Source organism: Acinonyx jubatus, chromosome A3 (assembly GCF_027475565.1).
Source record: "Acinonyx jubatus isolate Ajub_Pintada_27869175 chromosome A3, VMU_Ajub_asm_v1.0, whole genome shotgun sequence".
Taxonomy (NCBI): domain Eukaryota; kingdom Metazoa; phylum Chordata; class Mammalia; order Carnivora; family Felidae; genus Acinonyx; species Acinonyx jubatus.
Genome location: NC_069388.1, coordinates 21,844,750 through 21,871,366, shown reverse-complemented (window position 1 = coordinate 21,871,366; position 26,617 = coordinate 21,844,750). Strand labels below are relative to the sequence as shown.

Sequence of the window (26,617 nt, the reverse complement as noted above, 5' to 3'; positions counted from 1 at the left end):
TACTCTTTTATTCCCTGCACATGGACTTTCAGGGAATTTGTAGACTTGTCCAGTGATGCAATGATCCATGCAATTCTCTCATGGACACCAACTACCTTTAATTCTAGGTTATACCCCTTCTTAGCTCAAATTTTGGTTGATACCTGACAGTGGGTATTTTACTACTGGCAGGACAGATCTAGATGCACGGGATGGGGAAATTCAGTGTACTTTTGCTGTCTGTGACTTGCATTTGTGGATCTTCTGAGCTGGCTGGTTGAAAATGTGGCAACCCACTGCTGCCCATTCTTGTAGAAGTGAGATTCTGGAATTGTGACATTTTTTGGGGTCCTGTGGCTGCCTATCACCCTCTTTCTATGGAGTGAAGCCGAGTAGGAAACTGTATTCATTCTTAAATCTGCATTAATATCATTTTACTATTCTTGATGTATTAGTTGGAATAGTTCTCAACCGATTTATGAAGTGTGGTCCCTTCCAAATGGACTGTAAACTCTTGGAGGGCAAAGATGAATACTTCCAGGAAATTTGTATACTTCATTAAAGTACCACAGTGTTCTAAATACAGAAGACCCTTGATAACTGTCTACTGCTTAACAAACCTGTTATCTGGTTAGCCTTCAATTCTGAAAACTAACCATCAGTCTAATTAGCCTTATAGATTTGTGGGTTGGAAAAAAAAAACTACTCATTTTCCTGGAGTGTGTGAGAAATCTCAGATTCAGAATTTTAGGCTTCAGAGAAACTGAAGGGGATATTTCATAGATGAGAAAAGTAAAGCATCAAAAAGTTAAACACTTGCTTAAGTGCATCACCTCCTTTGTAAAGCCCTTCTGGATCTTTTGACATGGAATCGACCATTCACTAACTCCTCCATACTCATACTATACTTTTTAAAACTTTTGTCACTGTCCCCAAGACACTTGATTACACCTTGCTTGGCTTTAGGAACAGGACTCATGTCTTATCTTTGTAGCCTCAATTCCCGGACACTGCCTGGAACTATGAGGCACTCAATAAGTCAATAAATTAATGTGGCTGAGTGTGGCTGGAGTTAAGTACAAATACAACAGTAAAATGAATACAGCCATGTTTCTCAAATGTCAAATATGTGTTAGGTATCATGCTACATGACTTACATTTATTTCTTATTTGGTACTCTCAATAGCTCTGTGAAGTATACAGCTATTCTTATTTTATAGATGAGGAAAGTGAGGTGCTGAGAAGTTAAATAGCTTCCCAAAGGTCACACAGCTAGAAAGAGGCAGAGCTGGCACTTGAACTTAGGCATCTGATTATAGAGTTTGCCTCACAACTATAGTGTGATTAATGAGAATGCAGTGTTGCCCTTTCTGAGAATTTTAAATGTTGTTCCTCTCCTTTCTACTCATCTTTTAGTTGGTTTTCATGGGTAATTATATTTGTGGATATTCCTGAGTATTTCTCCTCCGTGCACAGATATTGATATGAAAGAGGCCAAGGGATTTGATAATGTATACAAAGCCACTAAAACATTTGTTAGTCAAGTCACTGAATCTGTATGGTCCTGATAATTTGTGATAAGGTCACAATACTTACATTTAGGATATGCACAATGTCCCCTATGTGGCTGTGGATAAATGCTCCTACGGTTTCAGCATAAGGTAAAGCTTGGCTGAGAGAAGACAAAGATCTTAGGAATGTCAGCTTCTCAAGTTCACTCTGAATTTGTGGAAAAATGACAAAAACACAATTACATATTATAATCTCATTTGATAATTGTAGAGGGCTTTTAAAAAATGTTTATTTATTTATTTTGAGAGACAGGGAGAGCACATGTGGGAGGGGCAGAGAAAGAGGGAAAGAGAGAATCTCAAACAGGCTCTGCACCATCAGTGTGGGGCTTGATGCAGGGCTCAAACTCACGAACCACGAGATTATGACCTGAGCAGAAATCAAGAATTAGATGCTTAACTAACTGAGCCACCCAGGCACCCCTGTAGAGGGCGTTGGGGAAATTTCCTGTAATGTTTCAAACATCTGACATCTCATTAATTCTAGCATCAGTCTTTTATTATAAGTAATGAATAAATTACAGGGGAATGAAATTCCTCGTCTGCTGGTCCTGCTTGGGCTTACGATTTAGTCTTCCCTCTCAGCTAGATTAAATGCTAAATTACTAACTGCTCCATGATGGCTCTTCCCACCTTTAGTCTTTGCTTCCCCACCTACCCACCCTGTCTGTATACTGATTAACTGATTAAACTTTCTAAATGTGACCTTTGATGCTGTTACTTCCAGCTCTCGCTCTCTCTTTTTTTTAGTTTTTATTTGAGAGAGAGAGAGAGAGAGAGACCATGAGCTGGGGAGAGGGGCAGAGGGGGAAAGGGGGAGAGAGAGAGAGAGAGAGAGAGAGAGAGAGAGAGAGAGAGAGAGAGAATCTTAAGCAGGCTCCAGGCTCAGCATGCAGCCCGATGTGGGGCTCAAACCCATGACGCAGGATCATGACCTGAGTCTATATTAAGAGTCAGACACTCAAACAACTAAGCCACTCAGGTGCCCCACTTCTAGCTCTCTTCATGCCATTAAAGATTATTTTGAGACTTTAAGGGTTCCTATTAAAATGCAAGATCGGGGCGCCTGGGTGGCACAGTCGGTTAAGCGTCCGACTTCAGCCAGGTCACGATCTCGCGGTCCGGGAGTTTGAGCCCCGCGTCGGGCTCTGGGCTGATGGCTCAGAGCCTGGAGCCTGTTTCCGATTCTGTGTCTCCCTCTCTCTCTGCCCCTCCCCCGTTCATGCTCTGTCTCTCTCTGTCCCAAAAATAAATAAACGTTGAGAAAAAAAAATTTTTTTTTTAAATAAAAATAAAAATAAAAATAAAAATAAAAATAAATAAAATGCAAGATCTTGGGAGCCTGGGTGGCTCAGTAGGTTGAGCCTTCAACTCTTTTTTTTTTTTTTTTCTTTTAATATTTGAGAGAGAGAGAGAGACAGAGCACAAGGCGGAGAGGGGCAGAGAGATGGAGACAGAATCTGAAGCAGGCTGCAGGCTCCAAGCTGTAAGCTGTCAGTATAGAGCCCGACGTGGGGCTCAAACTCACAAGCAGTGAGATCATGACCTGAGCCAAAGTCAGACGCTTAACGGACTGAGCCACCCAGGCGCCCCGAGCCTTCAATTCTTGATATTGGCACAGGTCATGATCTCACCGTCCATGAGACAGACCCTAAATGGGGCTCTGTGCTGACAGTGAGGAGGCTGCTTGGGATTCTCTCTCTCTCTGCCCCTCCACACCCCCTGACCCCCTGCTTCCACATGCATGCATGCTCTCTATCTCTCTCAAAAGAAGTAAATATTTTCATTTTTTTCAACGTTTTATTTTATTATTTTTGGGACAGAGAGAGAGGGAGACACAGATTCGGAAACAGGCTCCAGGCTCTGAGCCATCAGCCCAGAGCCCGACACGGGGCTCGAACTCACGGACCGCGAGATCGTGACCTGGCTGAAGTCGGACGCCTAACCGACTGCGCCACCCAGGCGCCCCTAGAAGTAAATATTTTTAAAAAACAAGTCATTATTTGAAGAATAAAAATCTTTTGTATTATTCTTTTTCTGATTGTAAAAATAGTATTTATCACAGAAACCTTGGAAAATAAAGTATAAAGAAGATAGTAAAAGATACCAATAATTTCACAATCTTGAGAGAATTTCTTCTAATCTTTCTCTACTGGGCTAGAGATAGTATAAACTGGTATAAGCTCTCTGGACAGCGAGTAGCAATACATACAGCCAGAAGCTGACTTCATGGCCTAATTCTTTCTCATCTAGATTAGTACAACAATCCAACACTGAGTTTCCCTGCTCCAGTTTGCTCCCCTCCAATCTATTTCCCTAGCCATCACCAGATTCATCTTTATTAAGTGCAAATTTGATCAGGTAACTCCCTATCAAGTATATTTCAGTAGAACCCATGGAGGTCAAGGCTCTCCCAGTGTGACCCCAGCTAACCTCTTCAAATTCATCTCTTGCCTTGCCCTGCAGCATTCTGAGCTTTAGACAAATGAATTTTTATGCTGCCCTTTCTTGGTTCTGGGTCTTTGCACCTTCTGAATTCTCTACACTTCTTTTTGTTTACTGACTAAAATCTATATATCCTTTAAGACTTGGAAAATGCATTTCCTCCTGAAGCAGCATTAGGTGCCTTTCCTAAGAGTATCCATAAACCTCATGTGTATATTGCTATCATGGTATTTGTGACACTCTGACAAAACTATCTTCTTATTCATCTATTTTCCTGCCTGGGTGTAGGTTCAGATCAAGGTAGGGAATGGATTTTCTTTTTTTTTCAATTCACTGCAGCAATGCAATCCCTATATTAATTACAAAGAAATGATTTATATAAAGCTCTGCTGCCATGAAGTGTAAAGAACAGTTTAAGTCAAAAGTGAAGACCAACAGGGGTGCCTGAGTGGCTCTGTCGGTTTAGTGTCCGACTTTAGCTCAGGTCATGATCTTACTGTTTGTGAGTTCAAGCCCCCCATCGGGCTCTGTGCTGACAGCTCAGAGCCTGGAGCCTGCTTTGTCTCCCTCCCTCTCTCTTTCTCTCTCAAAAATAAATAAACATTAAAAAAAAGACCAACATTCTGGCTTAAAAAAAATTTTTTTTAAATGTTATTTATTTTTGAGAGAGAGAGAGAGAGAGAGAGAGAGAGAGAGAGAGAGAGATAGATGGAGTGTGAGCAGAGGAGGGGCAGAGAGGGAGAGGGAGACACAGCATCCAAAGCAGGCTCCAGGCTCTGAGCGGTCAGCACAGAGCCTGATGTGGGGCTTGAACCCACAAACCGTAAGATCATGACCTGAGCCGAAGTCAGACACTTAACCGACTGAGCCACCCAGGGGCCCCTAAAAAATTTTTAATTAGCATTATACATAAAGGAAATGTAAAGCTTGAATAATTTTTACAAACCAAAACATCTGCATATATATATTCAAAGAAAATGAAATCTGGATCTCAAAGAGACCTCTGCACTCCCAGGTTCACCACAGCATTATTCACAACAGCCAAGATATGGAAACAACCTAAGTGTCTGTTGACAAATGACAGACACCTTCGATACTGTCACTTAAACATACCAGGCTTCTCTCAGTTCATAAAACATGCTCTTCTCCTTTCTGCCTCAAGGTTGTTAAACATACCATGTCCTATTTCTGGAATACTTCCTCCAATTCTAACTTCTAGTTTCTCCTAGTCATTCCTCAGATCTGAGCTCAAGGTGTCCTTCCTCAGAAATGCCCAAGGTTGGGGCGCCTGGGTGGCTCAGTCGGTTAAGCGTCCGACTTCGGCTCAGGTCATAATCTCATGGTCTGTGGGTTCGAGCCCCGCGTCAGGCTCTGTGCTGACAGCTCGGAGCCTGGAGCCTGTTTCAGATTCTGTGTCTCCCTCTTCCTCTGACCCTCCCCTGTTCATGCTCTCTCTCTGTCTCAAAAATAAATAAATGTTAAAAAAAATTAAAAAAAAAGAAATGCCCAAGGTTAAGATAAATTCTTCTGTTATGTGCTCTCACAGAATAAACTAATGAATGAATGTTTTGCCTGAACAACAGAATACTGTGCTAAGTAGGAAAATATAGATCTATAGCTATTGACCTAGAAAACTTTTCTCCTCCCACCATCTCTGATGTTTATTTTTCTATAATTACATGCATTTTAAAAATAATTTTGTATTTTATTTTTTTTAATGTTTTATTCATTTTTGAGGGAGAGAGAAAGAGACAGAGCACGAGCAAGGGAGGGGCAGAGAGAGGGGGAGACACAGAATCTGAAGCAGGCTCCAGGCTCTAAGCTGTCAGCACAGAGCCTGACACGGGGCTTGAACCCATGAACCGCAAGATCATGGCCCGAGCCAAAGCTGGATGCTTAACCAACTGAGCCACCCAGGCATGCCTAATTACATGCATTTATATGTGTTGAAGAAAAAGACTGAAAATAAATACACTAAAACATTAACATTAGTTATCTTAGGAGAGTGGGGTTTGTAAAGACTTTTATTTTTATTTTCTTCCTTTAATAGGAATTTTATAGTTTTTATAAACAAGTATAAATACAATTTATAAATGTATATACGTATATTATCAAAATATAATCATAAATAAGTTTTATAGTCTAGAATATCAGTTATATTTGCATGTTAACAAAACAATAAATGTTTAAAATATTTGTTAAAATGGAGGAATAAGTTGGATAACTAGGTAAGACTGCTTGCACATACCTGTAGGTCACCATTAAAAAACTCCTGGATAGACTGGATCAGCCTCTCAACAATGGGCTCACTGAGGGGGCCTTGTTGGGTCAGGTGTCTGAAGCTATCTGTGAGCGATTCCTGAGGGAGTCCAGTGATGTCAGAGATGTCCGAGTCTAATACCAAAACGAACACAGCAGGTGATGCCTCCATACTACGTAAAGTTATAGTCTAGTGGGGAGAGCCACTGGACATCAGGTTAGGCATGTCTTGGTCTCACCTTTACTATCTGCTCTGCAACCTTGACTAAGTCCCTTCTGCTCTCTGAGTCTCAATTTTCTCAATTACAAATTCAACATTCTTTAAGGGCCTCCTAAGCTACAAAAACCTTTAAGTGTGAGCTATGACACAGTGGTTAAGAGCACGGACTTTATATCTCAGTTTGAGACTAATTTGAATCCTGGCTCTACTACTTATTAGTTGTATGATCTTTATCAAGTTAGTTTGCCTCTTGGAACCTTAGTTTCCTTACCTGTAAGACAGGGTTATTATGAGGATTAAGTGAGGTAATAAATACAAAAGACTTATCTCAGTATGTGGCCTCCAATAAGCATTTAAATAGTAGATTTTATTATTAAAAAGTCTATGACTCTGGGGTGCCTGGGTGGCTGAGTTGGCTAAGCATCCGACTTTGGCTCAGGTCATGATCTCGCAGTCTGTGAGTTTGAGCCCTGCATTGGGCTCTGTGCTGGCAGCTCAGAGCCTCGAGCCTACTTTGGATCTGTGTCTCCCTCTCTTCTCTCTCTGCCCCTCCCCTGCTCATGTTCTGTCTCCCTCTTTCAAATATAAACATTAAAAAAAAAAAGTCTATGACTCTGTAGTGACAAGAGCTTAAAATATAGTAGCAGCCCCTTGTTGATCTCTCCCTACTGGACCAGGTTGCAGTAAATGTCTGAAGTCTCTCCTTCCAGACCTGGGATATACTTTGATTAAGAGCACAGGCTATGGAGTAGGTCTGCCTAGGCTTGGATCCTTGCTCTGCCTCTTTCTAGCATTCTGACCTTGTGTGATCTTACTTTCTCCGGACATATTTCTTCATTTCCAAAATGGGGATGATAATAGAGCCTACCTCATTTGGTTGATACAGAGCTAGCACCAAGGAAGTGTTGGTAAATATTATTCCTTTGTTGAGTGACAATTATGGTGGCATCCTTTCCCTCTTCGTATTGCTTTGCATCCTTACCTCCTCTATTTTCCTAAACCAAATCCCTTATTCCTGTCAGGGAAACAGTCTTACTATTTCCCCCTTTACATACCCATCATCTGAGGGTTTCTACCACCCTTCTTCTGTACACTTTTTGCTCTCCTGAATTATAGCCTCTTCTGCAGATTCCTGCAACTCACTGTCACATTCTTCTCATGCACTAGAAGCCCTGTTCTCATTCACCTCTCATCTTTGCATGGGCTTTCCTTCTCTCTGCATGTTTCTCCTTCTTCCCCACCTTCCCTACTTCCTACCCTGTTTGCCTAGCTAGCACCCACTCATCTTTCAGGGCTCTGTGCCAGGATGCCTTTCTTAAATCCTCTCTTTGCCCGTTTTGACTAAGTATCCTCCTAGCTGCTAAAAAACCTCTTTATATCTGTTCCCTATCCCCACTCCCAATCATCCATATTAAACTGAGTTCCAGTCATTTATTTATAAGTCTGTTCTGTTCACTAGTAGATCTCTAGCAGCTAGATCAGTGTTTATAGCATAGTAGGGCTTCAATAAATATTTGTTGATTGAGTGTAGAAATGAGTAAATGTAGTTCCTAAATAGTCTTTCCTGTCTCATGCACATGCTATTATATCCACCTGGAATGTTCCTTCCTCTACTTCTTGCATGGGTTGTTCTTTCATATCCTGGAGGACTCCTTCAGGTTTGAACCACACCATCTCAGATAGGTGTTCTCTGACGACCATGGCTTAAAATCGGCTCCCACCTCCCTTACTTTTTGTCTCAGCCCTTTGTATAATTCTTTTAGAGTATTAACTACAGCTCATACTTTATTTGATATGTTTACTTTTTTTGGTCCTTTCCAGCAAATTCTTTGAGGACAGGGAACATGTAAATCTTGTTCATTACTGTATACTCAGCAACTGGTATACAAACTGTATACTGTTTGTAGAATAAAAGATAGATATTCTGTAGCCCAATCAAGTTTCCACCTACAACCATCTTTCTCTTATCAGAATCCTTCCAGCACCTAGACTTGTGCAAGTCTGCAGGATTGCCTGTCACAGTTTCCTATATGTCTACACAAATATATTTTATCTCATTTTGCCAACCATATTCCAAGCTCTTAAATGCAGGGACCAAATTCATTGTCAAAGTCTAGTTGAGGGCTCTTATCCAGCAATGTGACTTGAAAAGTCCCTGCCAAAAATAAATAAATAAATAAATAAATAAATAAATAAATAAATAAATAAATAGATAAATAAATTAAAAAAAATCCTTTCCTCCTTTCACCTGTAAGTTCAAGGCTACTTGCATCGTTTTTAACATCCTCTAAGTTGCTCAGCTGCAAATCCACACTTCCTGAATCATTGTCAGAAGCACAAGGGATCACTATTTCCTCCCGACTACAGATCCTAGGAATGAAGAGGGGATTAGAAAGGTTAGTATTTTAGGACTGCTTCCATGTCATCACTCAGGTGAAAGCTTAAATGTCACCTTCGCAGAGAAGCATTTACTGGTCACCAGTCTAAGTGAAGTAGCCTCTCCCCACGCAGTCCCACAGCTGTTTTCTAATTTTTTTTTCATAGTATTTAACCATTACCTACAACTATCAAGTTCATTTGTGTTTGTTTGTTGACTGTCTCCCATCAGACTGTAAGCTCCATGAGGACAGAAACCTTCTCTACACTGTCATGGCTGTATTCCCAGCACCTAGCACATTGTCAGCCTCATGGGGCATGAATGGATAGGTAAGAAATACCATGCTGCTGTTAAAAGAAACTGAGGTAGAACAATTTCCCCTTCCCTAATCTCCCTTACCCTTTCCTACTTTTTGTTTCTATAGTATGCAATACCTTTTAATGTATCATTCACTTACTTATGATATTGTTTATCATCTCCTCCTGCAAAAAATGTAAGTTCCATGAAGCCAAGGATCTTTGGCTGCTTTGTTCACGAATGTATTCTAAGAGACTAGAATACTGCCAGGCACAAGATAATGTTCAATAAAAACTGACTGAGTGACTGAATAGATCTCTATTTTCTCAATGTTTAGCATATAGTAATGAATGAAAAGGCAAGTTGTTGAGCAATGTGTGTAAACTGTGTGTATACATATGGACAGACACACACACATACACACACACAAATGTTGGGATACGTGTAGGAAAACTTATGGTATTTAAACTTTTATATTGCCTGAATTTTTTTTTTTACATTGGCATGAATATAAGATGTTGACAAAGATGTGGAACGGGGCCGGGGCGGGGGGGGCACCTGAGTGGCTCAGTTGGCTAAGTGTCCAGATCTTGACTTTAGTTCAGGTCATGATCTCATGGTTTGTGAGATCAAGCCCCACGTCGGGCTCTGTGCTGATTGCACAGAACCTGCTTGGGATTCTCTCCCTCTCTTTCTCGCTCTCTCTCTCAAAATGAATAAACATTAAAAAAAAACAAAGATGTGGAGCACAGAACTCCTATAAATCAGAGTTGGTAGTGTATATTGGTACAACCATTTTGGAAATAATTTGGCATTATCTGGTAAAGCTGCAAATGTGCCTACACCATGATTGCAATAGATATAAACAACCATAAAAGCATACACAATGATAAAATGTAGTAAAATAATAACGAAATGATGAGTTTGGTTTTCAATAGATTTTATTTCATTGTTAAGTTTTTATAATTTAATTTTTCTAAGTAGCTGTATTTAACAACCAATTTGAAAAGTTCTTGCTAAATTTAATAAGTGAGTCTCACAAGTCAGTATGAGATGGTTCCAGCACAACACTGGTTGTCTTATTATTGAGTTGGAAGATTTTTTTAGTATTTATTTATTTATTTTGAGAGAGAGGGAGAAAGCCTGAGCAGGGGAGGTGCAGAGAGAGAAGGAGAGAAAAAATTCCAAGCAAGCTCTGCACTGTCAGCTTAGAGCCCCACACAGGGCTCGATCTCACCAACCACAAGATCAAGACCTGAATATAAATCAAAAGTCAGAGGCTTACTGACTGAGCCACTCAGGTGCTTCAGTAAGAGTTTTATATATATATATATTTCTCTATCAGCACCATCCATTAGAAATTTCTGTGATATTGGAAATTTCTATAATTCTGTGCTGTCCAAAATGATATCCAGTGGCCACATGTGGCTATTGAGTACTTGAAATGTGACTAGCACAACTAAGGAACTTTTAATTTTAATTAATTTAAAGTCAAATTCAGATATTCACGTATAACTAGTATGTAAGTATCTATTTTATTTAATAGCACAGTAGCAGACAGAAAGACCACTCTTCCCTATTTGGGGTAATGACATTGGGGACACTAGTATTTACCATATTGTGCATGCTTTTAGATGTTCTTAACAGTTAAAAGCACAGATTATGGAGTCAGAATGTCTGGGTTCAAATCTTTAGTTCCTTTCTCTAGAAAATGGGAATAACAGTACAAACCTCACAGAATGGTGATAAGGAGTAAATAAAGTACGGAGAATGCTTACTACACTCGGGCTATCCTGTAAACGCTCAATTATTACAATTAGTTATTATTGAGTTCTTAGATAAGACACTTTCATTTTTTTTTTATTATTATTACGGGATTCTTCTTATCTTAAAACAAACAAGCTGCTTTTGTCTCAGGAGTCACTTCTATTTTTGACCCTGTTACTTCTGTAAAATTGGGCTAATAGGCTCAGAGTTATTTTGAGAGGTACTAAACGTCACCTATAGGTCAGTTACTAACGAGCGAAACAGTCTTTGGAGGAAACTGCCATAATTCCTTAAAGGAAAAAAAAATTAAAAGGAAAAGAAAAAGAAAACCTAAGCCCTCGAATATTACCTGCCCCTCCTCAAGGGACCCTACCCATTCCTTTAAAATTGGCCGGGCTGCAGAGAGAAGACTGAGTGACGGCGCGATCGGCCAATCAACGCGATTGGCCAATCAGAGGAGGCCCCGTTTCGGGCCCTCCCCAAAGCCTCATCCAACCGCGTACCGGTAGCGCCCGGATCAAGACCGTTGCGAGGCGGCCGGTTCCAAATGGTCCAGGTTGAGGGGGGGAGGCGGGCCTATACAGAAGGACCGCGGCGCCCTTTGCGCGTGGGGACTGGAATTCAGGCCCCAGCTGCTGGGACTGGCCCGACCCAGCGGGACGGCAGGGACTAACCTGTGTCTAGATCCCATCCCAGCAGGCGCAGACCGCCGCGAGTCCCTGGCGTCCCCTCCGGCGCGCTCTTGGCGCCACTTTCCCGAGCGGAAGTCAGCCTGCGGCTCGGGCCCTGGTGGGACCTGCTCGGAGAAATGGCGTCGCCGGGTGAGGCGTTGTGCATGGCTCGGCAACGGGGCCCCGCGGCCGGCACGCCTGGGCGAGTGGGCCGTAGCCCGCGGGAGGCTAGTGCTCGCCCCTCAGGAGCCGGCCAGGCGGGAGCTTCTTCCCCTGTGGGGAAGGGGCATGTGCTTGGGCTCTTTTGGGGGTCGTGTGATGGAGGGCTGTCTAGCTGGTGGGACTGCAGGCAAGCGGAGGTGGGGTGGGTGCGAGTGCGGCGTGGAGCTACGGGTGCCCCCGAGGCCCAACCGGGGGCCGCGGTTAACCCTAGGTCTGGCTTCACTCATTCATTTGACTCGCGGCGGTTCCCGGGCCGGCGGGGGGTGCCTGAGTGGAAGCTTTCGGCCAAATCGTTCTTCTTTGGACCGTGGTTTCCTTTTTAGTAAAAAGGAGGAAGGAAATCACTCACCTGAGAACGTAGGGTATAAATTCTGAAGTTAGATTCTCCTGGTGCATGCTCGTAGCCTGCCAAGTGTTCGTTTTGTGTTCCAGCGCAAGTTCCTTAACCTCTCCGCACCTCAGTTTCTGCTGTGTAAACTAGATCAGTCACATTCCGCTGCATAAATTGCTGTATCAAAATAAGCTGATTCCCTTGCGTAGTTTAAAATAGTACATGGCACTAAGCAAGCATCAATAAAGTTAACTGCATTGCTAGTTATTGAGTGAGCACTGTGCAGAATGGAATCCTCATGTAGTCTCACCGCGGCGGCGTGGGGCATGTGTACTATTATTTACATTTGACAGATAGGAAGGCAGAATTTCAAAGAAGAGAAGTAACTTGCCCACGATAACAGTGACTAAGATACTGGGTCATTGTTCCAGTTTTTGAAAAGTTGAGGGTGATAGAGTGGTTAAAAACAAACTTTGGATTCAAAATGCCTGCAGTTTGATTCTCATTTGTTTTTTAGGGCAGGTAACTCCTGAGTCTCAATTTCTTGGTCTGTAAACCACACTCATTTGCATGTTGTGAAGATTTAATGACTCAGTGCATGCCAAGTACTTAGCATATAGTATGGGCATATCCCACACATGTTTTCATAGTCATTTACTAGATCTTAATATATTGAGTACATGCATGTATACAAAGCACTGGAGATTCAGATTTTTCTTGCATTTTTCTATCCTTTAAAAGTTCTGGCTTTGACCTTGAATTCTAGCCAGACTCTGACTGCTTCTCACCTCTACTACTGTCACCCTGGCTGTGACCACCATTATCTTTTTACTTGGGTTATTACTAACTGGTGATCCTTTTTAGGTCCTTTCTCCTGCATAGTCTCAACACAGTTTTGTTTATTCTTGGCAATTGTGTCAAGATCCCATTAAATCCTGACAATCGTGTCCATGATCCTGTTAAAATGTAAATCAAATCACTCCTCAAAACTTTCTAGTGGCTCCCATCTCACTCATTAAAAGCCAGAGGCTCTACAAGGATGTTAAAGGCCCTTCAGATTTAACCTCTGCTGCCTTTATCACCGCTTCCATACTTTTCATCTTTTGCTTATGCCACTCTAGCTATACTTTCCTCTTTGCTAATATCCAAGAATACTGTATATACTGCTGATTCAGGGTCTTTGCACTTGCTTTTCTTCTTGGGATAGTTTCCCCAAAAATGTCTTTGTGACTTGCTCCTTCTTTTCCTTCAGGTCTATACACAGTAGTTTTATTTCTTAGTTAGACCTTCATAGACTCTCATATTAAAAATTGTAGTTCTTCTCAGTTAATCTGTTCTGTGCTTTTTTATTCTCCATAATGATTGTCACCTAACGTGATAAGTAATGTTTCTTAATTGTGTTGTGTGATATCTTCCTTTTCACCCTAGAATGTAGACTCCGTGAGGTCTTGTTTTGTTTTTTCTGTTTCCTGCTTTAATAGCAAATACTAGAATGTAGACTCCGTGAGGTCTTGTTTTGTTTTTTCTGTTTCCTGCTTTAATACCAAAAATAGTGCTTGGTAGGCATCCAATAAATATTTTATTAATGAATGCATTATAGATTTCTTTCTAGTGTTTTTAAAAACAATTTTTTTTAATGTTTATTTTTGAGAGAGAGAGAGACAGAGAGTGAACAGGGGAAGGCAGAGAGAGAGGGAGACACAATCCCAAGCAGGCTCCAGGCTCTGAGCTGTCAGCACAGAACCCAACACGGGGCTCGAAGCCACGAATGGCAAGATCGTGATCTGATCCAAAGTCGGTCGCTTAACTGACTGAGCCAGCCAGGCACCCCTTCTAGTGTTTTCTTAAAATGTCTATTTTTTTATTTTGAGAGGGAGAAAGAGGAAACATGAGCAGGGGAGGGGCAGAGAGAGAGGGAAAGAATCCCAAAATGTAGGGCTCCATGTGGGGCTTGATCTCACAAAACATGAGGTCATGACCTCAGCCAACATTGAGTCGGATGCTCATATGACTAAGTCTCCCAGGCACCTCTCTTTCTAGTGCTTTAAAAAGAACTTTCACATTTTTTAGATTATTTAACACATACACAAGGATTTAAATAGAACTAGCATTCATTGAAGAACGATTCTGAGTAGCACTAATGTAGGCATCATTTCTATAATATACTCCAAAAAATAATTATCTAACCTCTTTAGTTAGATTTGAGTTTGAGTCCAAGATCGGCTGCAGGATACTTTCACTCTGAATTTTCTTATTTGTAAAATAGATACAATCATGCTTTTTAAAAAAAAGTAATCTGTATGCCCAATGTGGGCATTGAACTCAACAACCTCGAGATCAAGTGTCACATGCTCTACCAGTTGAGCCAGCCAGGCTCTCCCTAATAATGCCTTTCTTAAGGGATTATAGTTCAAAGTAAATTTGACACTATAGGCAGAGGTTTAGGACCATTTCTATTAGCCTCATGATTATAGTAGTGCTCCCGTATCTGCAGGGCATACTTTCCAAGAACCCCGGTGGATGCCTAAAACTGAACCATATACATATGTGTTTTTTTCTATACATGCATACCTATGATAAAGTTTAATTTATAGATCAGGCACAGTGAGAGATTAACAACAATAACTAATAGTAAAAGAACAGTTACAACAATACATTGTACTAAAGGCTACGTGAATGTGGTCTTCCCTCTCTTTCAAAATATCTTGTCCTGTACTCACCCTTCTTGATATAGATAACTACATGATAAAATGCCTGCGTGATGAGATGAAGTGAGGTGAATGACACAGGCATTGTGATGTAACGTTAGGCTACTGTTGACCTGACAGTCCTGGACCGTGTTTGAACATGGGTAACTGAAACCATGAAAAGTATGGATAAGGTGATGGTGGTGAAGGATGGATATTGTACAATCGGGTGGCAGACAATTCAGAAAACAGCCCATAGAATATACCATTCCTAACTGCTTCCTGTTTCTTGGAGCGTAATAGACAAGGATTAACTTTTCTTTCCATGTATTTAGCAAATATTAATTTAGTACTATGCCAGGTGATGTGTAATACTTGGAAATACGGGGATGTATCGGAGAAACTATCCTGGAGCTTACGGTTTAGCAGAGGAATCAGACATTACACTGTTACTTATGGTTGTGAAAAAGACAACATGGAAGAAGTACCGGTTGCTATGCATTGATCTGGCAACAATAGCAGTGCTAATAGAGGTAGCTAACATTTACGTAGTTCTTGCCGTAACAGTCACTGCTCTAAGATCTTTCTATGTTAACTCATGTAATCCTCATTACACCCCTAAGGTAGGTACTGTTACTCCCCACTTTACACTTGAGGAAACTAAGGCATGGGTTGGCCACATTGTAACTGCCACAGCCACACTGCTAATAAGTGGCAGAGCTAGAATTTAAACCTGGCCTCAGAGGTCACATTCTTTATAGTACTTTGTAGTGTGGCTGTATAAGTCACTATAGTACTGGGGACCTAACCCAAGTACTGAGGGCTGTTGGGAGGCTTTTTAAGGAAGAGATACTTGAACTGAAATCTGAGAGTAAAAATTACGCAAAGTTGAGTAAGGGAAAGCATGAAAAAGTGCTGGGTAGGGAAGAACATGACTCATTAGAGGAACAGAGGGAGCCAGAGAGCCACAGATGGAGGGAAGAGTGAGGGAAGAGATCCTGTGAGAGGCAGGCAAGGCCGTGGTGAGGGGTTAGGATTGGGCCTGTCCTAGCGGCATAGGAGTTACAAACGTGCTTGAAATGGAGTGGCATGATGGGTTCTGTGCTTCAGCCCACAGAGGCTGCCAGGAGGACTGCCCTTCAGATGGATGAAGGAGACAGTACCCACCACTTCCCTAGGACTTCTTTCCAGTTTAAACCTCCCAGTGCCCTCCCACTTCCTCTTATGATTTGGTTCCCAGACCTTGGTGTACGCCATCATTGGAACTGTACGTAGAACTTTGGAATCGTTTGTGGAGTGTATTTAATAGTCATTTCCCCCCAAGGTTCAAGCACTGTCTTCCTGTTGGCTCTGACAATCATAGCCAGCACCCAGGCTCTGACGCCCACTCACTACCTCACCAAGCCAGATGTGGAGAGACTGAAAGCCTCACTGGACCGCCCCTTCACAAGTTTGGAAACTGCTTTCTACTCCATCGTGGGACTCAGCAGCCTTGGTGCCCAGGTGCCAGATGTAAAGGTAAGGCTACTTTTGTCTTGGCCTCATCCCTCGACTGTGTTCCTTTTGTGTACTTCAGAACTAACTCTTGCTCATTTGAGGAAGACCAAGGCAAATCCAATGTAAAAAATACTTATTTCCGTCTGCCAGATCTTTTTTTTTTTTCTTAATGCCTAATGTATGTTTAGGACCCTGCCAGGCGTTATAGTAGAATATAAAGAAGAGTGAGTCTTAGAAACTTGACATTTTACTGTAAACTTGACATTTTACCTCTAGAAACTGTTGCTATAGTTCTGAGTGAGACTGTACAATACCACATGGACTTCTTAAGTGCCCTGTACGTGTGACTCATAAATAATAAAGGAATTCAAGATGAGAGCATTCATATTTATTAAACACTGACACTGTATCAGGCAGTTTTGATTTTTTGTTTTTTTGGACCTTTGATGAGGAACATGCATCATGACTAAAACTTTACCTGGTTTTAGGAACAGTCTTAAGTGAATTTACATTTTATTTATTACAGTAGCATGGATAGCTAGGGTAAAGGGGTTAAGGCCAGGTTTCTCATATAAGCCTTGTGTTATTAGTTTTCTGTGGCTGTATAACAAATGACTATAAATTTAGTTATTTAAAACAGTATTCATCTATTAGCTGATAATTCTGTAGTGAGAAGTCCAGGCAGGTTTGTATGTGCTCTCTACTTAGTGTCACAGAAGGTCCAAGTAAAGGTGTTGGCCAAGGCTGGGCTCTTATCTGGAGGCTCTGGGGAAGAATGTGCTTCAGTTTTCTTCAGGTGATTGATGGAATGCACGCAGTTCTGTGCAGTCTTAAGTCTAAGATCCCCATTTTCTTGTGGGCTGTCAGCCAAGGGCTGCTCTCTGTTCCTCAAGGCGACCCACATTACTTCTCATGTTGTCCCCTCCCCATTTAAGTCAGTAATGTCATGTTGAGTTCTTACTCTTCAAATCTCTCTGATCTCTTCTGCTACCAGTTGGAGAAAACTTTGCTTTTAAAGACCTTTTTCGTCTAATAACCGTTTCCATCTTCCCCTCCCCCAGTACCTTTTACTTGTAGAACAAGCCAGATCAACTCATCCTGGAGAAGTTTCCACATTCTGCCTTTGGTTGATAGCATTTTCATACTGTTTTTGAACATACCTCCTTATCTCTTGTATTCCTGTAAACTGATGGTTAGCTCTTGAGGCTTACTTGTATTCAGGTCAATTTTCTTTTCTTTTTTTTTTTTTTTTAAATTTTTTTTTTTTAACGTTTATTTATTTTTGAGACAGAGAGAGACAAAGCATGAACGGGGGAGGGTCAGAGAGAGGGAGACACAGAATCTGAAACAGGCTCCAGGCTCTGAGCTGTCAGCACAGAGCCCGACGTGGGGCTCGAACTCACGGACCGCGAGATCATGACCTGAGCCGAAGTCGGCCGCTTAACCGACGGAGCCACCCAGGCGCCCCTCAGGTCAATTTTCTTGGCAAAAACATTTCATAGGTACTTCCTATGTGTACTTTCTATCAATGGGTGTGTAACTAACATCTGGTTGTTTTAGTTATGATAAAGTTGGATCAGTGGACTCAGGTGTTGTCAGATTACCCTCTCTCTGTAAACAGTATCTAGTAGGGACTTGTTTTTGTAAAATCTCATCTGACAATATCTTTTAATTGGGAGTTTAGTCTATTTATATGTAATGTAACTATATTGTTTAGTTTAAGTCTACCATCTTGTTTTTTGATTAGCTGTTTTTTTCCTCCTTCCTTCCTGTCTTAGATTGAATAATTTTTTATAATTTAAGTTTATTTATTTATTTTGAAAGAGAGAGAGCATGGGAGGGGCAGAGAGAGGGAGAGAAAGAGAATCCTAAGCAGTCTCTGCACCGTCAACATGGAGTCCGATGCAGGGCTCGAATGCACGAACCGTAAAATCATGACCTGAGCCAAAACTAAGAGTTGGATGCTTAACCGACTGAGCCACCCAGGTGCCCTGGATTGAATTAGTTTTTGATTATTCCATTTTATCTCTTCTGTTGGCTTTTTAGCTCTACTTATTATTTTAGTATTTGCTCTAGAGATTGTAATGTGCGTTTGAACTTCATCAATATACTTTGAATTACTATTTTGCTATGTCACGAATAACAAAAGGACCATATAACGAGATATTTCTATTTAAGATCCTGTCATTTGTGCTATCGTTTTCATACTATTTACTTTCTTTTAAGCATCACAGCCTTGTACTGTCTGTTGTCCAGTGTCTCAACTTCGTATATTTTTTTAGTTTTGTCATTATTGATGGCAGGAGGTAACTTCAATGCCTTTAATTCTGCCACGGCCAGAACTGGTAGTCCCGGTTAATGTTTTGCAATCCATGGCAGTTGTTATTCTTTTTTTTCTTTTTTCTTTTTTGAAGTATAGTTGACCTACAATAACAGTTGTTATTCTTTTTGATGCTCAAAATGTCGCCTTTTAGCCAGTAGGCCAAAATGCCGTTCTATGTGCATTTTTTGCTTGTTTTTATGTGATCTAGTAGGAGAGTTTGTGATGTCTTAGGCTTACTTTTACATTTCCTGCCCCACACTAAAATCAGTAACTGCTGTTGATTTATTGAATGCCTCCTGTGTGCTGGGTACATTGGATATATTAGCTTGAGTTAATTGTCTTAATTCTATGTGGTCAAAAATAGTATCCTGTAATAGAGGAGGAAATGGAAGCTCAGAAAGGTTAGGTAATTTGCCCGATGTCTGCCAGCCATCATCTGAATACTGTATGGCAGAAGTGTTGACAGACTATGGCCCCCAGAGTCAAATCCTGCTTTTGTAAATAAAGCTTTATTGAAACACAGCCATGCCCACTCTTGTAGCGGCTTTTGCACTTTAGCAGTAGAGTTGAGTAGTTACTGAAGAGACCGTCTGGCCTGAAAAGCCTAAAATATTTACTCTCTGGTCCTTTACAAACAGAAAGTTTGTTAATCCTGCTGTATGAGGTCCACACTCATTCAGGTTTCTTCCTGACAGCTAGCTCTTGTTTCCTGCCCAGTATTTCCTTCCTTAACATATGACTGTATTAAGGAGACAATTTTTCCTTGTGATCATACTGTTATAAACCCTCAAGGTGAATGTACTTCCTAGTAAAATTAGTTTTGCTCAAAAGAACGAGTGCAGGCATCGGTGCTAGTTAGCCCAAGTTTTTGATTCTGGCTCCACCTCTCTGTAAAATGGGAGTTATGATCCCTTCCTCACTGGATCATTATAAAAATAAAGTGAAATCCTATTAAGCCTAGTAAGTGTTCAGCCTACAAAAGGCCCTTCAGGTGGTAGTTATTATTATTATTATTATTATTATTATCATCATCGTCAATATTTTAAAAGTTTTGCTTCTATTTATAATTTGTTCAGGGGAGTTCAGACAATGCCTGGCACAGATACTGCAATGTACAGAGGGCTGCAGTCTGTAGAGGGCCTGGGGACGAGACAGAGCAGATTGGGAGACACAGAGTGAAACAGTCTTGCCCTATAGAGGTTTTATATTGTGAGATATAGGAGACAAAATTGGAATATTAGGTTAATATTAAATTTTGGTGGATTTGAATGCAGGAAGAGCAGTTTCTACTGGTCATTTTCAAGCTTGTATGGAACTGTAGGATTCAGTCCAGGGAGATCATGGAAGAATGAGCCACTTCCACGTTAGCTAGAGCAGTGCTTTTTTATCTGTCTCATGATTTGGGGTTCCACATGGATTTAGGTTGAACACATACTCCTAAAGGTGTTCTCTGGTGATGTCCAGAGTTTGAGGGGACGTTGGTCAGGGCTGAAGATGCAGACTGAAGCCATCTGGATGGCTGCAGTGCAGTGTGATATGGGGTAATTGCATAATTGGGCCAGCTATGGCTTTGTGTTTATAACACAGACTCTAAAGTCAGACTGCTTGGCTTCAAGTTCTTGACTTCAGAACTACATAGCTGAGTTAACTGTGCAGTTTACCGAACCTTTCAGAATCTGTTTTCTCATCTGTAAGATGGAGATAATAATAGTCCACTCACCACTCATAGTCTGTTAGCATAGTTAACATGGTGATGGCATGGAGTATGTACTAAGTATTAGCTCTCAGCTCTATTATGTAGTAGTAGTGGGTGATGGACATCGATTGACATTTTTCTCGACTGTCATCCCCATTGCTTGATGGCTAATAAACAGAGGGTGTTCAACACATGGTTGTTGAATGAATTGTAAACGTTGGCTTATTAGAAATGGAAGCTCTCAAATATGCCTGTTAACCAGAAAGTAAATGGGTTAATCACACTTTTTTCTTCAAGTCGCTTGTGGAATGTGCTGCGGTGATTGTGTGATGTGCACATCGTAAGCAATGGAAGGGAGTTGTATGGAAGGTTCAAGCTAGCAAATTGCCCTATTAGATGTGCGCACTAAATAAATCCACTGAGGACAGTCTCCCTTACTGCCACTTCCATGTGGTGATGTGCATCCTGCTCCATTGTTGTTGCTTTCAGTTGAGCAGAGAGAATGCCCTCAGCCCTGCTAGATGCACTGAACTGGCTGCTCTCACAGGTAGATCCTTAGGGGAGATTTTGGTTATTTTGTCATAAGAGATTTTCCCAGCAAAACTGAGAGGAATGGGGTTTAATAAGAATATGAGTAGAAGGCAGTTGTAGGAACAACAGAATGTGGAATGAGAGTTAGTTTTAGGTGTTAGGAAGAGTGAACAATTTCATTTTAATAATCAGGTTCTATATATGTATAATTAAAAGCCATACGCACATGAGGGTCACCTGGGAGGCTCAATTCGTTGAGTGTCTGACTTTGGCTCAGGTCATGATCTCATGGTTCGTGAGTTCAAGCCCTGCATCGGGCTCTCTGCTCTGTGCACAGAGCCTACTTCAGATCCTCTGTTCCCCCCTCTCTCTGCCCTTCCCCTGCTTGTTCTCTCTCCCTCAAAATAAATAAACTTAAATAAAAATAATAAGCACATGAGAATGGTGGTTTTATAGATGTTACTGCTTAGCCTTCTTTAAGATTTAAGAATAATGAGAGTTGTTTTGTATTCACTATAATGAAAACATGAAGTAAATAGGTTATATATTATGGCAAAACTTGTGATGTAGTGTTTGAATGACTAAAATCAGGAAACATTAGGCAGTGTTTACAGGTTGTCAGACAATCACACACTTTCCCTGTCTGTAAAAAGGCGAAAATGGTACCTATCTTATAGGGTTGTTATGGGGACTAAATGAGATGATTTGTATACAGCGCTTAGCTTGGGGTGCCTGGGTAGTTTAGTTGGTTGAGTTCTGACTTCGGCTCACATCATGATTTCTTGGTTCGTGAGTTTGAGCCCCGCATCAGGTTCTCTGCTTGGGATCCTCTGTCTCACTGTCTCTGCCCCTTCCTCTCTCTCTCTCTCTCAAAAATAAACATTAAAAAAAAAAAAAAAGAATAAAGTGCTTAGCTCAGTGTCTGGTACATGGTGAGTACATATGAAGGACAGGATGTTTGTACCATTCACCGAGTACTGAGTGCTTGTTGAGGGCCAGGTACTCAGCTGGTTGCTAGGGATAGCAGACAGTCAGACATTCCTTCAGGCAGTAATTATTTGTGGAGCATTTGCTATGTGCCAGGCATTATACTAAGTGCAGAAAAGATAACAGCTCATTACCTAGTGAAGGACAGGTACCACGATAGTGAGATCAGGTGCTGAGTACAAAAGGATGCATAGCATGTAGAAAGTCCCAGGCCCACGTGGTGTGTGGAGTTCAGCAGAGGGAGAAGCTCACTCACGCTGTCTGCTGAGAAAGCTCGCCATAAGCCCTAACCTTGTACAGGGGGGTTGCCATCTGTACTGGCTGTTGCACGATTCATTTAGTCATTTAACAGATATTTAGTGAATTCGTGCCATGTGCTTGGCACTGGGGATTCAGTGTTGAACAGTGAAAGAAAGCTTCTGCCCTCTTGGAATGTATACTCTAATAGTGGAGATAGACATTAGTCATATAAGCAAATGTATACATGAATATTTGTAACTACGGTAAGTTTTACGAAGGTGAGGTATATAGTGTTTATTTTTATTTTTTATTAAAAAAAATTTTTTTTAACGTCTATTTATTTCAAGAGAGAGAGACAGCGCGCGAGTGGAGGAGGGGCAGAGAGAGGCAGACACGGAATCCAAAGCAGGTTCCAGGCTCCGAGCTGTTAGCACAGAGCCTGACACGGGGCTCAAACTCACGAACTGTGAGATTATGACCTGAGCCGAAATTGAACACTCAACCGACTGAACCACCCAGGTGCCCCAAGAGATATATACTATTTATAAATAGGGGACTTTGACCTGGTCAGGAAAGGCTTTCCCAAGGAAATCTCTGAACTTAAATCTCACTCTGTATCCCTCTAAATTACAGCTCCTTGAGGGCAGGGACCTTGTCCATTTTATTTGTTGCACATCTCCAGTTCCTAGAATAGCAGCTGGCATGTGGTAGGCACTCAGTAACTGTTTATTAAATGAAGGAGGGTATGACTGATCTGAAGTCTAAAGGGAGAAGAAGAGTTAATGGGGGCAGGGGAGGGAACTTTAGGCAGAAGGAATGGCATGTGCAAGGGACCTGTGCAGGCAGGGAGCAGATTACATTTGAGAGACTGACTGGAGGCCGCATGTTAAGCAGACAGTGGGAGAGAGAGGAGTGCAGCCAGAGAGAAAGGCTGGAGCTAAGTCTAAGTGCCTTGGCAGCCACAGGAAAATTTTTGCTTTTTCTCTAAAGAGCAGTTGATTTTAAGCAGCAAGTATCACGATCCATTTTCATTTTGGAAATGTTTCTTTCCTGTTCTATAGAAGACAGACTTTGGCAGGGGAATGTGGGGCAACACTGAATGCAGAAGGGGTGCAAAAGATAATACCCGGGGATGCCTGGGTGGCTTAGTCATTTGGGCATCTGACTCTTGATTTCAGCTCAGGTCATGATCTCATGGTTCGTGGGATCGAGCCCTGCAATAGGCTCTGTGCTGCCAGCATGGAGACTGCTTGGGATTTCCTCTCTTCCTCTCTCTGTCTCTGTCCCTCCTCTGCATGCATGCATGCTCTTTCTCTCAAAATAAATACACTTAAAAAAAAAAAAAGTTAACACCTGGACTTCCAGCGTTTGCTGCACAGGTAGATGTTGAGCTGTTCTATAAGACAGGAACATAGGTTTGTGCAGGCAAGTTCATGAATTTGATCTTAAACCTGTTGAGTTTGAAATGCCTTTGAGTCATGTAAATGGCCATTGAGAGAAGTCTGGGTTGGGGGTAAAAATCTTGAGAATATCTGCATAAAAGTTCTGGATGAAGCCGTGGGCATGAGTGAGATTGCCTCGGGAGAGAGAGGATGGATGAGAAGTGGGCCTAGGAGTTGAAAAACTCCAGCGTTGAAAGGTCAGGTAGAAGAGGATGAAAGTAAGGAGCCCCTGTGAGAAGTAGGACAAGAGCCAGGAGAGTGCTGGAGAATCCTGGAAGCAAAGGGAGGCGAATGTTTCAGAATGAGGAAGTGATCAGTTCTGTCCAGTGCTGAGGGAGTGAGCACTGGAAAGTCTCTTTTGGCTTTTCCGACTTGGAAACTCACTGGTAGCGGAGAGAAGGTAGCAGCTGGGGGGAGAGAAGGATCAAGAAAAGTTTATTTAAAAAAAATGTTTATTTATTTATTTTGAGAGAGAGAGAGAACCTGAGCTGGGGAGGGGCAGAGAGAGAATCCCAAGCAGGCTCTGCGCTAACAGCGTGGAGCCCAACGAGGGGCTCAGTCCCCACGAACTGTGAAATCGAACTGTGAAATTGTGACCTGAGCCAGAATCAAGAGTTGGGCACTTAACTGACTGAGCCACCCAGGCGCCCCCAAGGAAAGTTTTTTTTTTTTTTTAATTTTTTATTTTTGAGACAGAGAGAGACAGAGCATGAACGGGGGAGTGGCAGAGAGAGAGGGAGACACAGAATTGGAAGCAGGTTCCAGGCTCTGAGCCATCAGCCCAGAGCCCAATGCGGGGCTCGAACTCACGGACCGCGAGATCATGATCTGAGTCGAAGTCGGACGCTTAACCGGCTGAGCCACCCAGGTGCCCCAAGGAAAGTTTATTTTAAAAGAAGTCTTGACTCCTGGGTGACTCAGTCCGTTGAGCATCCGACTTTGGCTCAGGTCATGACCTCTCAGTTTGTGGGTTTGAGCCCTGCATCGGGCTCTGCACTGGCGGTACTGAGCCTGCTTGGGTCTGTCTCTCTCTCCCCCTGCCCCACTTGCTCTCTCTCAAAGTAAATAAATAAACTTTAAAAAATAAAATAAAATAAAGTAAAAGAAGTCTTGAATTTTGTTAATATGTCAGGAGTTACCAATTGAGAGGGAGAAGTTTAGCTGACAAGTTGAATGAGATAAATGGGCTTCCAGATGGAGAGAACTGCTCATACTAATCTGGAGGCTTAAAAGTGCTTGTGTTTTGGGAGCAGTGAGTCGGTTGTCCGGGACAGCCAGAACAGAGGTGCGGGGGAAGTGTGGTAAGAAGTACGTATGAAAAAGGTGAGCCCAAGGGGCGCCTCAGTGACTCAGTCAGTTAAGTGTCCAACTCTTGATTTCAGCCCAGGTCATAATCTCATGGTTCGTGAGTTCGAGTTCCACAGCGGGCTCCATGTTGACAGTGCCGACAGTGTGGAGCCTGCTTGAGGTTCTCTCATTCCTTCTCTCTCTCCCTCTGCTGCTCATGCTCACTCCCTGTCTCTCAAAATAAATAATATATATGTACATACACACATACATATGTGTGTGTATTATATACATGTATGTATATATATGTATATATGCGTAATATATGTGTATTATATATATGCGCGCACACACACATACATATATATATAATTTTTTTTTAAGAGGAAAAGGTGGGCCCCGTTACAAAGGACCTGGTGTGGGAGCTCTTGCCTTGGAATGCCTCTATATCACAACACGGTGACGAAGTCTGGCGAGATTACAGAGTGTGGTGTGAGAGGAGTTCAGAGTAGTTGGGAGATGTTAATGGTGAAAATAAGGGAGAGGTAAGGGCAGATGAGAGAGATTTAGCTATCTTTTCTTGGCTCCTGATTCTGTTCAGGGAGTTGTAGGGAAGAATGGGTAGAGAAAAGCACTGATGTTCTTTGCTCAGGAGGATGTTTAGATAATTGGGAGTATTAATATAGGGCATAGAAGGTTAGAGAGGAGCAGATAGGGAGTGGACACTTAGGGGACGATTTGCAGGCCTCAGTTGGGAAAATGAATGTAGGATGAGGACAGCTCAAGTCAGAGTTACAAACCCTTGGAAGTGGCCAGCTGAAGCCTCAGCATTGGGTGGACTTCCAAGAGTCCAGGGTGTGTTTCCAGAGGTCTTCTGGCACTTCTGCTGCTGCTGCTGTTAAAACCTAGTACACATTGGGAGCTTAAAAGCCACTGACTGCTGGGACTGTTTACCTTCATTTGCCTGTACAAAGAATTAGGGAATTGGCACAATGCTGGTTTTCCTACAGGATAAATAATTTTTCACTAGAGATGAAAAACCTTGAGAGACAGAGGTTGTATGTAGCTCAAACTATGGAGCCAGGCTGCCTGGGTTTGAATTCCAGCTCCTCCATTAAGAGCTGAATGACCTTGGACAAGTCACTTTGCCTCTCTGATGACTCAGGTTTCTTGTCTGTAAACTTAAGATAAGAGGAGGACCTAATACTTAAGGAGAAATGCACATAAAACACTTAGAACAATGTTGACACATTTTAAGTGCTCAAAAAGTGGTAGCAGTGACCATAATCCTTGGGGGTGGGGGGAGGGGTGGTCTTGGATGCTGTTGTTCTATTGTTAAAGCACCAGATGGCGATAAAGTACATGTCTTAAGTTTACCCACATTGTCCTGAAGGATTCCTTGAGTAGATTGTTTTCTTTTTCAGATCCCTAATTTGTGCAGTGTGAAGTATTTCTTTGTGTGTTTTTTTTCTTCTCAAACTTCTGGTTGAAACCCATTTGTCTTGAGACTCTTATTTAACTTCTTTCATAAAATTTAAAAATAGATTTTTGGTTAAAGTAGCACACACACACACACACACAGGAAAAAATCAGATAATACAGCACAACTGTTAGTGAAAAGCATCAACCCATTACCTGGCCCACCTTGTTCTACACCCTGTCTTACTCCTCAGAAGCACCCACTTTTAACTGGTTTTATTGCCACTTAATTTTGAATAGCTGAATTTTATGTTACCTCCATCAAAATGTTTAGCAATGTAACTATTAGATAGTATTCCTTGTGGTTTG

General features: G+C 41.8%; 2 protein-coding genes across 3 annotated transcripts in view; one reads left to right on the top strand and one right to left on the bottom strand.

The window, feature by feature from the left end:
• The window catches only part of MROH8 (maestro heat like repeat family member 8), a 58,279-nt gene extending 46,368 nt beyond the window's left edge, over nt 1-11,911 (bottom strand). The window contains exons 1-3 of the mRNA XM_053199990.1: nt 11,590-11,911; nt 6,244-6,389; nt 1,576-1,698 (exon numbers count right to left, since the gene is read on the bottom strand). Coding sequence (XP_053055965.1) covers nt 1,576-1,698; nt 6,244-6,389; nt 11,590-11,752 — 432 coding nt within the window. The 5' untranslated portion in view covers nt 11,753-11,911. The remainder of the gene's footprint in view (nt 1-1,575; nt 1,699-6,243; nt 6,390-11,589) is intronic.
• Nucleotides 11,604-26,617, top strand: part of RPN2 (ribophorin II) — a 59,414-nt gene continuing 44,400 nt past the window's right edge. For both annotated transcript variants that reach the window (XM_027070049.2, XM_027070048.2), the window contains exons 1-2: nt 11,604-11,736; nt 16,151-16,344. In XM_027070049.2, the coding sequence (XP_026925850.1) occupies nt 11,724-11,736; nt 16,151-16,344 (207 nt within the window). In that variant the 5' untranslated portion in view covers nt 11,604-11,723. The remainder of the gene's footprint in view (nt 11,737-16,150; nt 16,345-26,617) is intronic.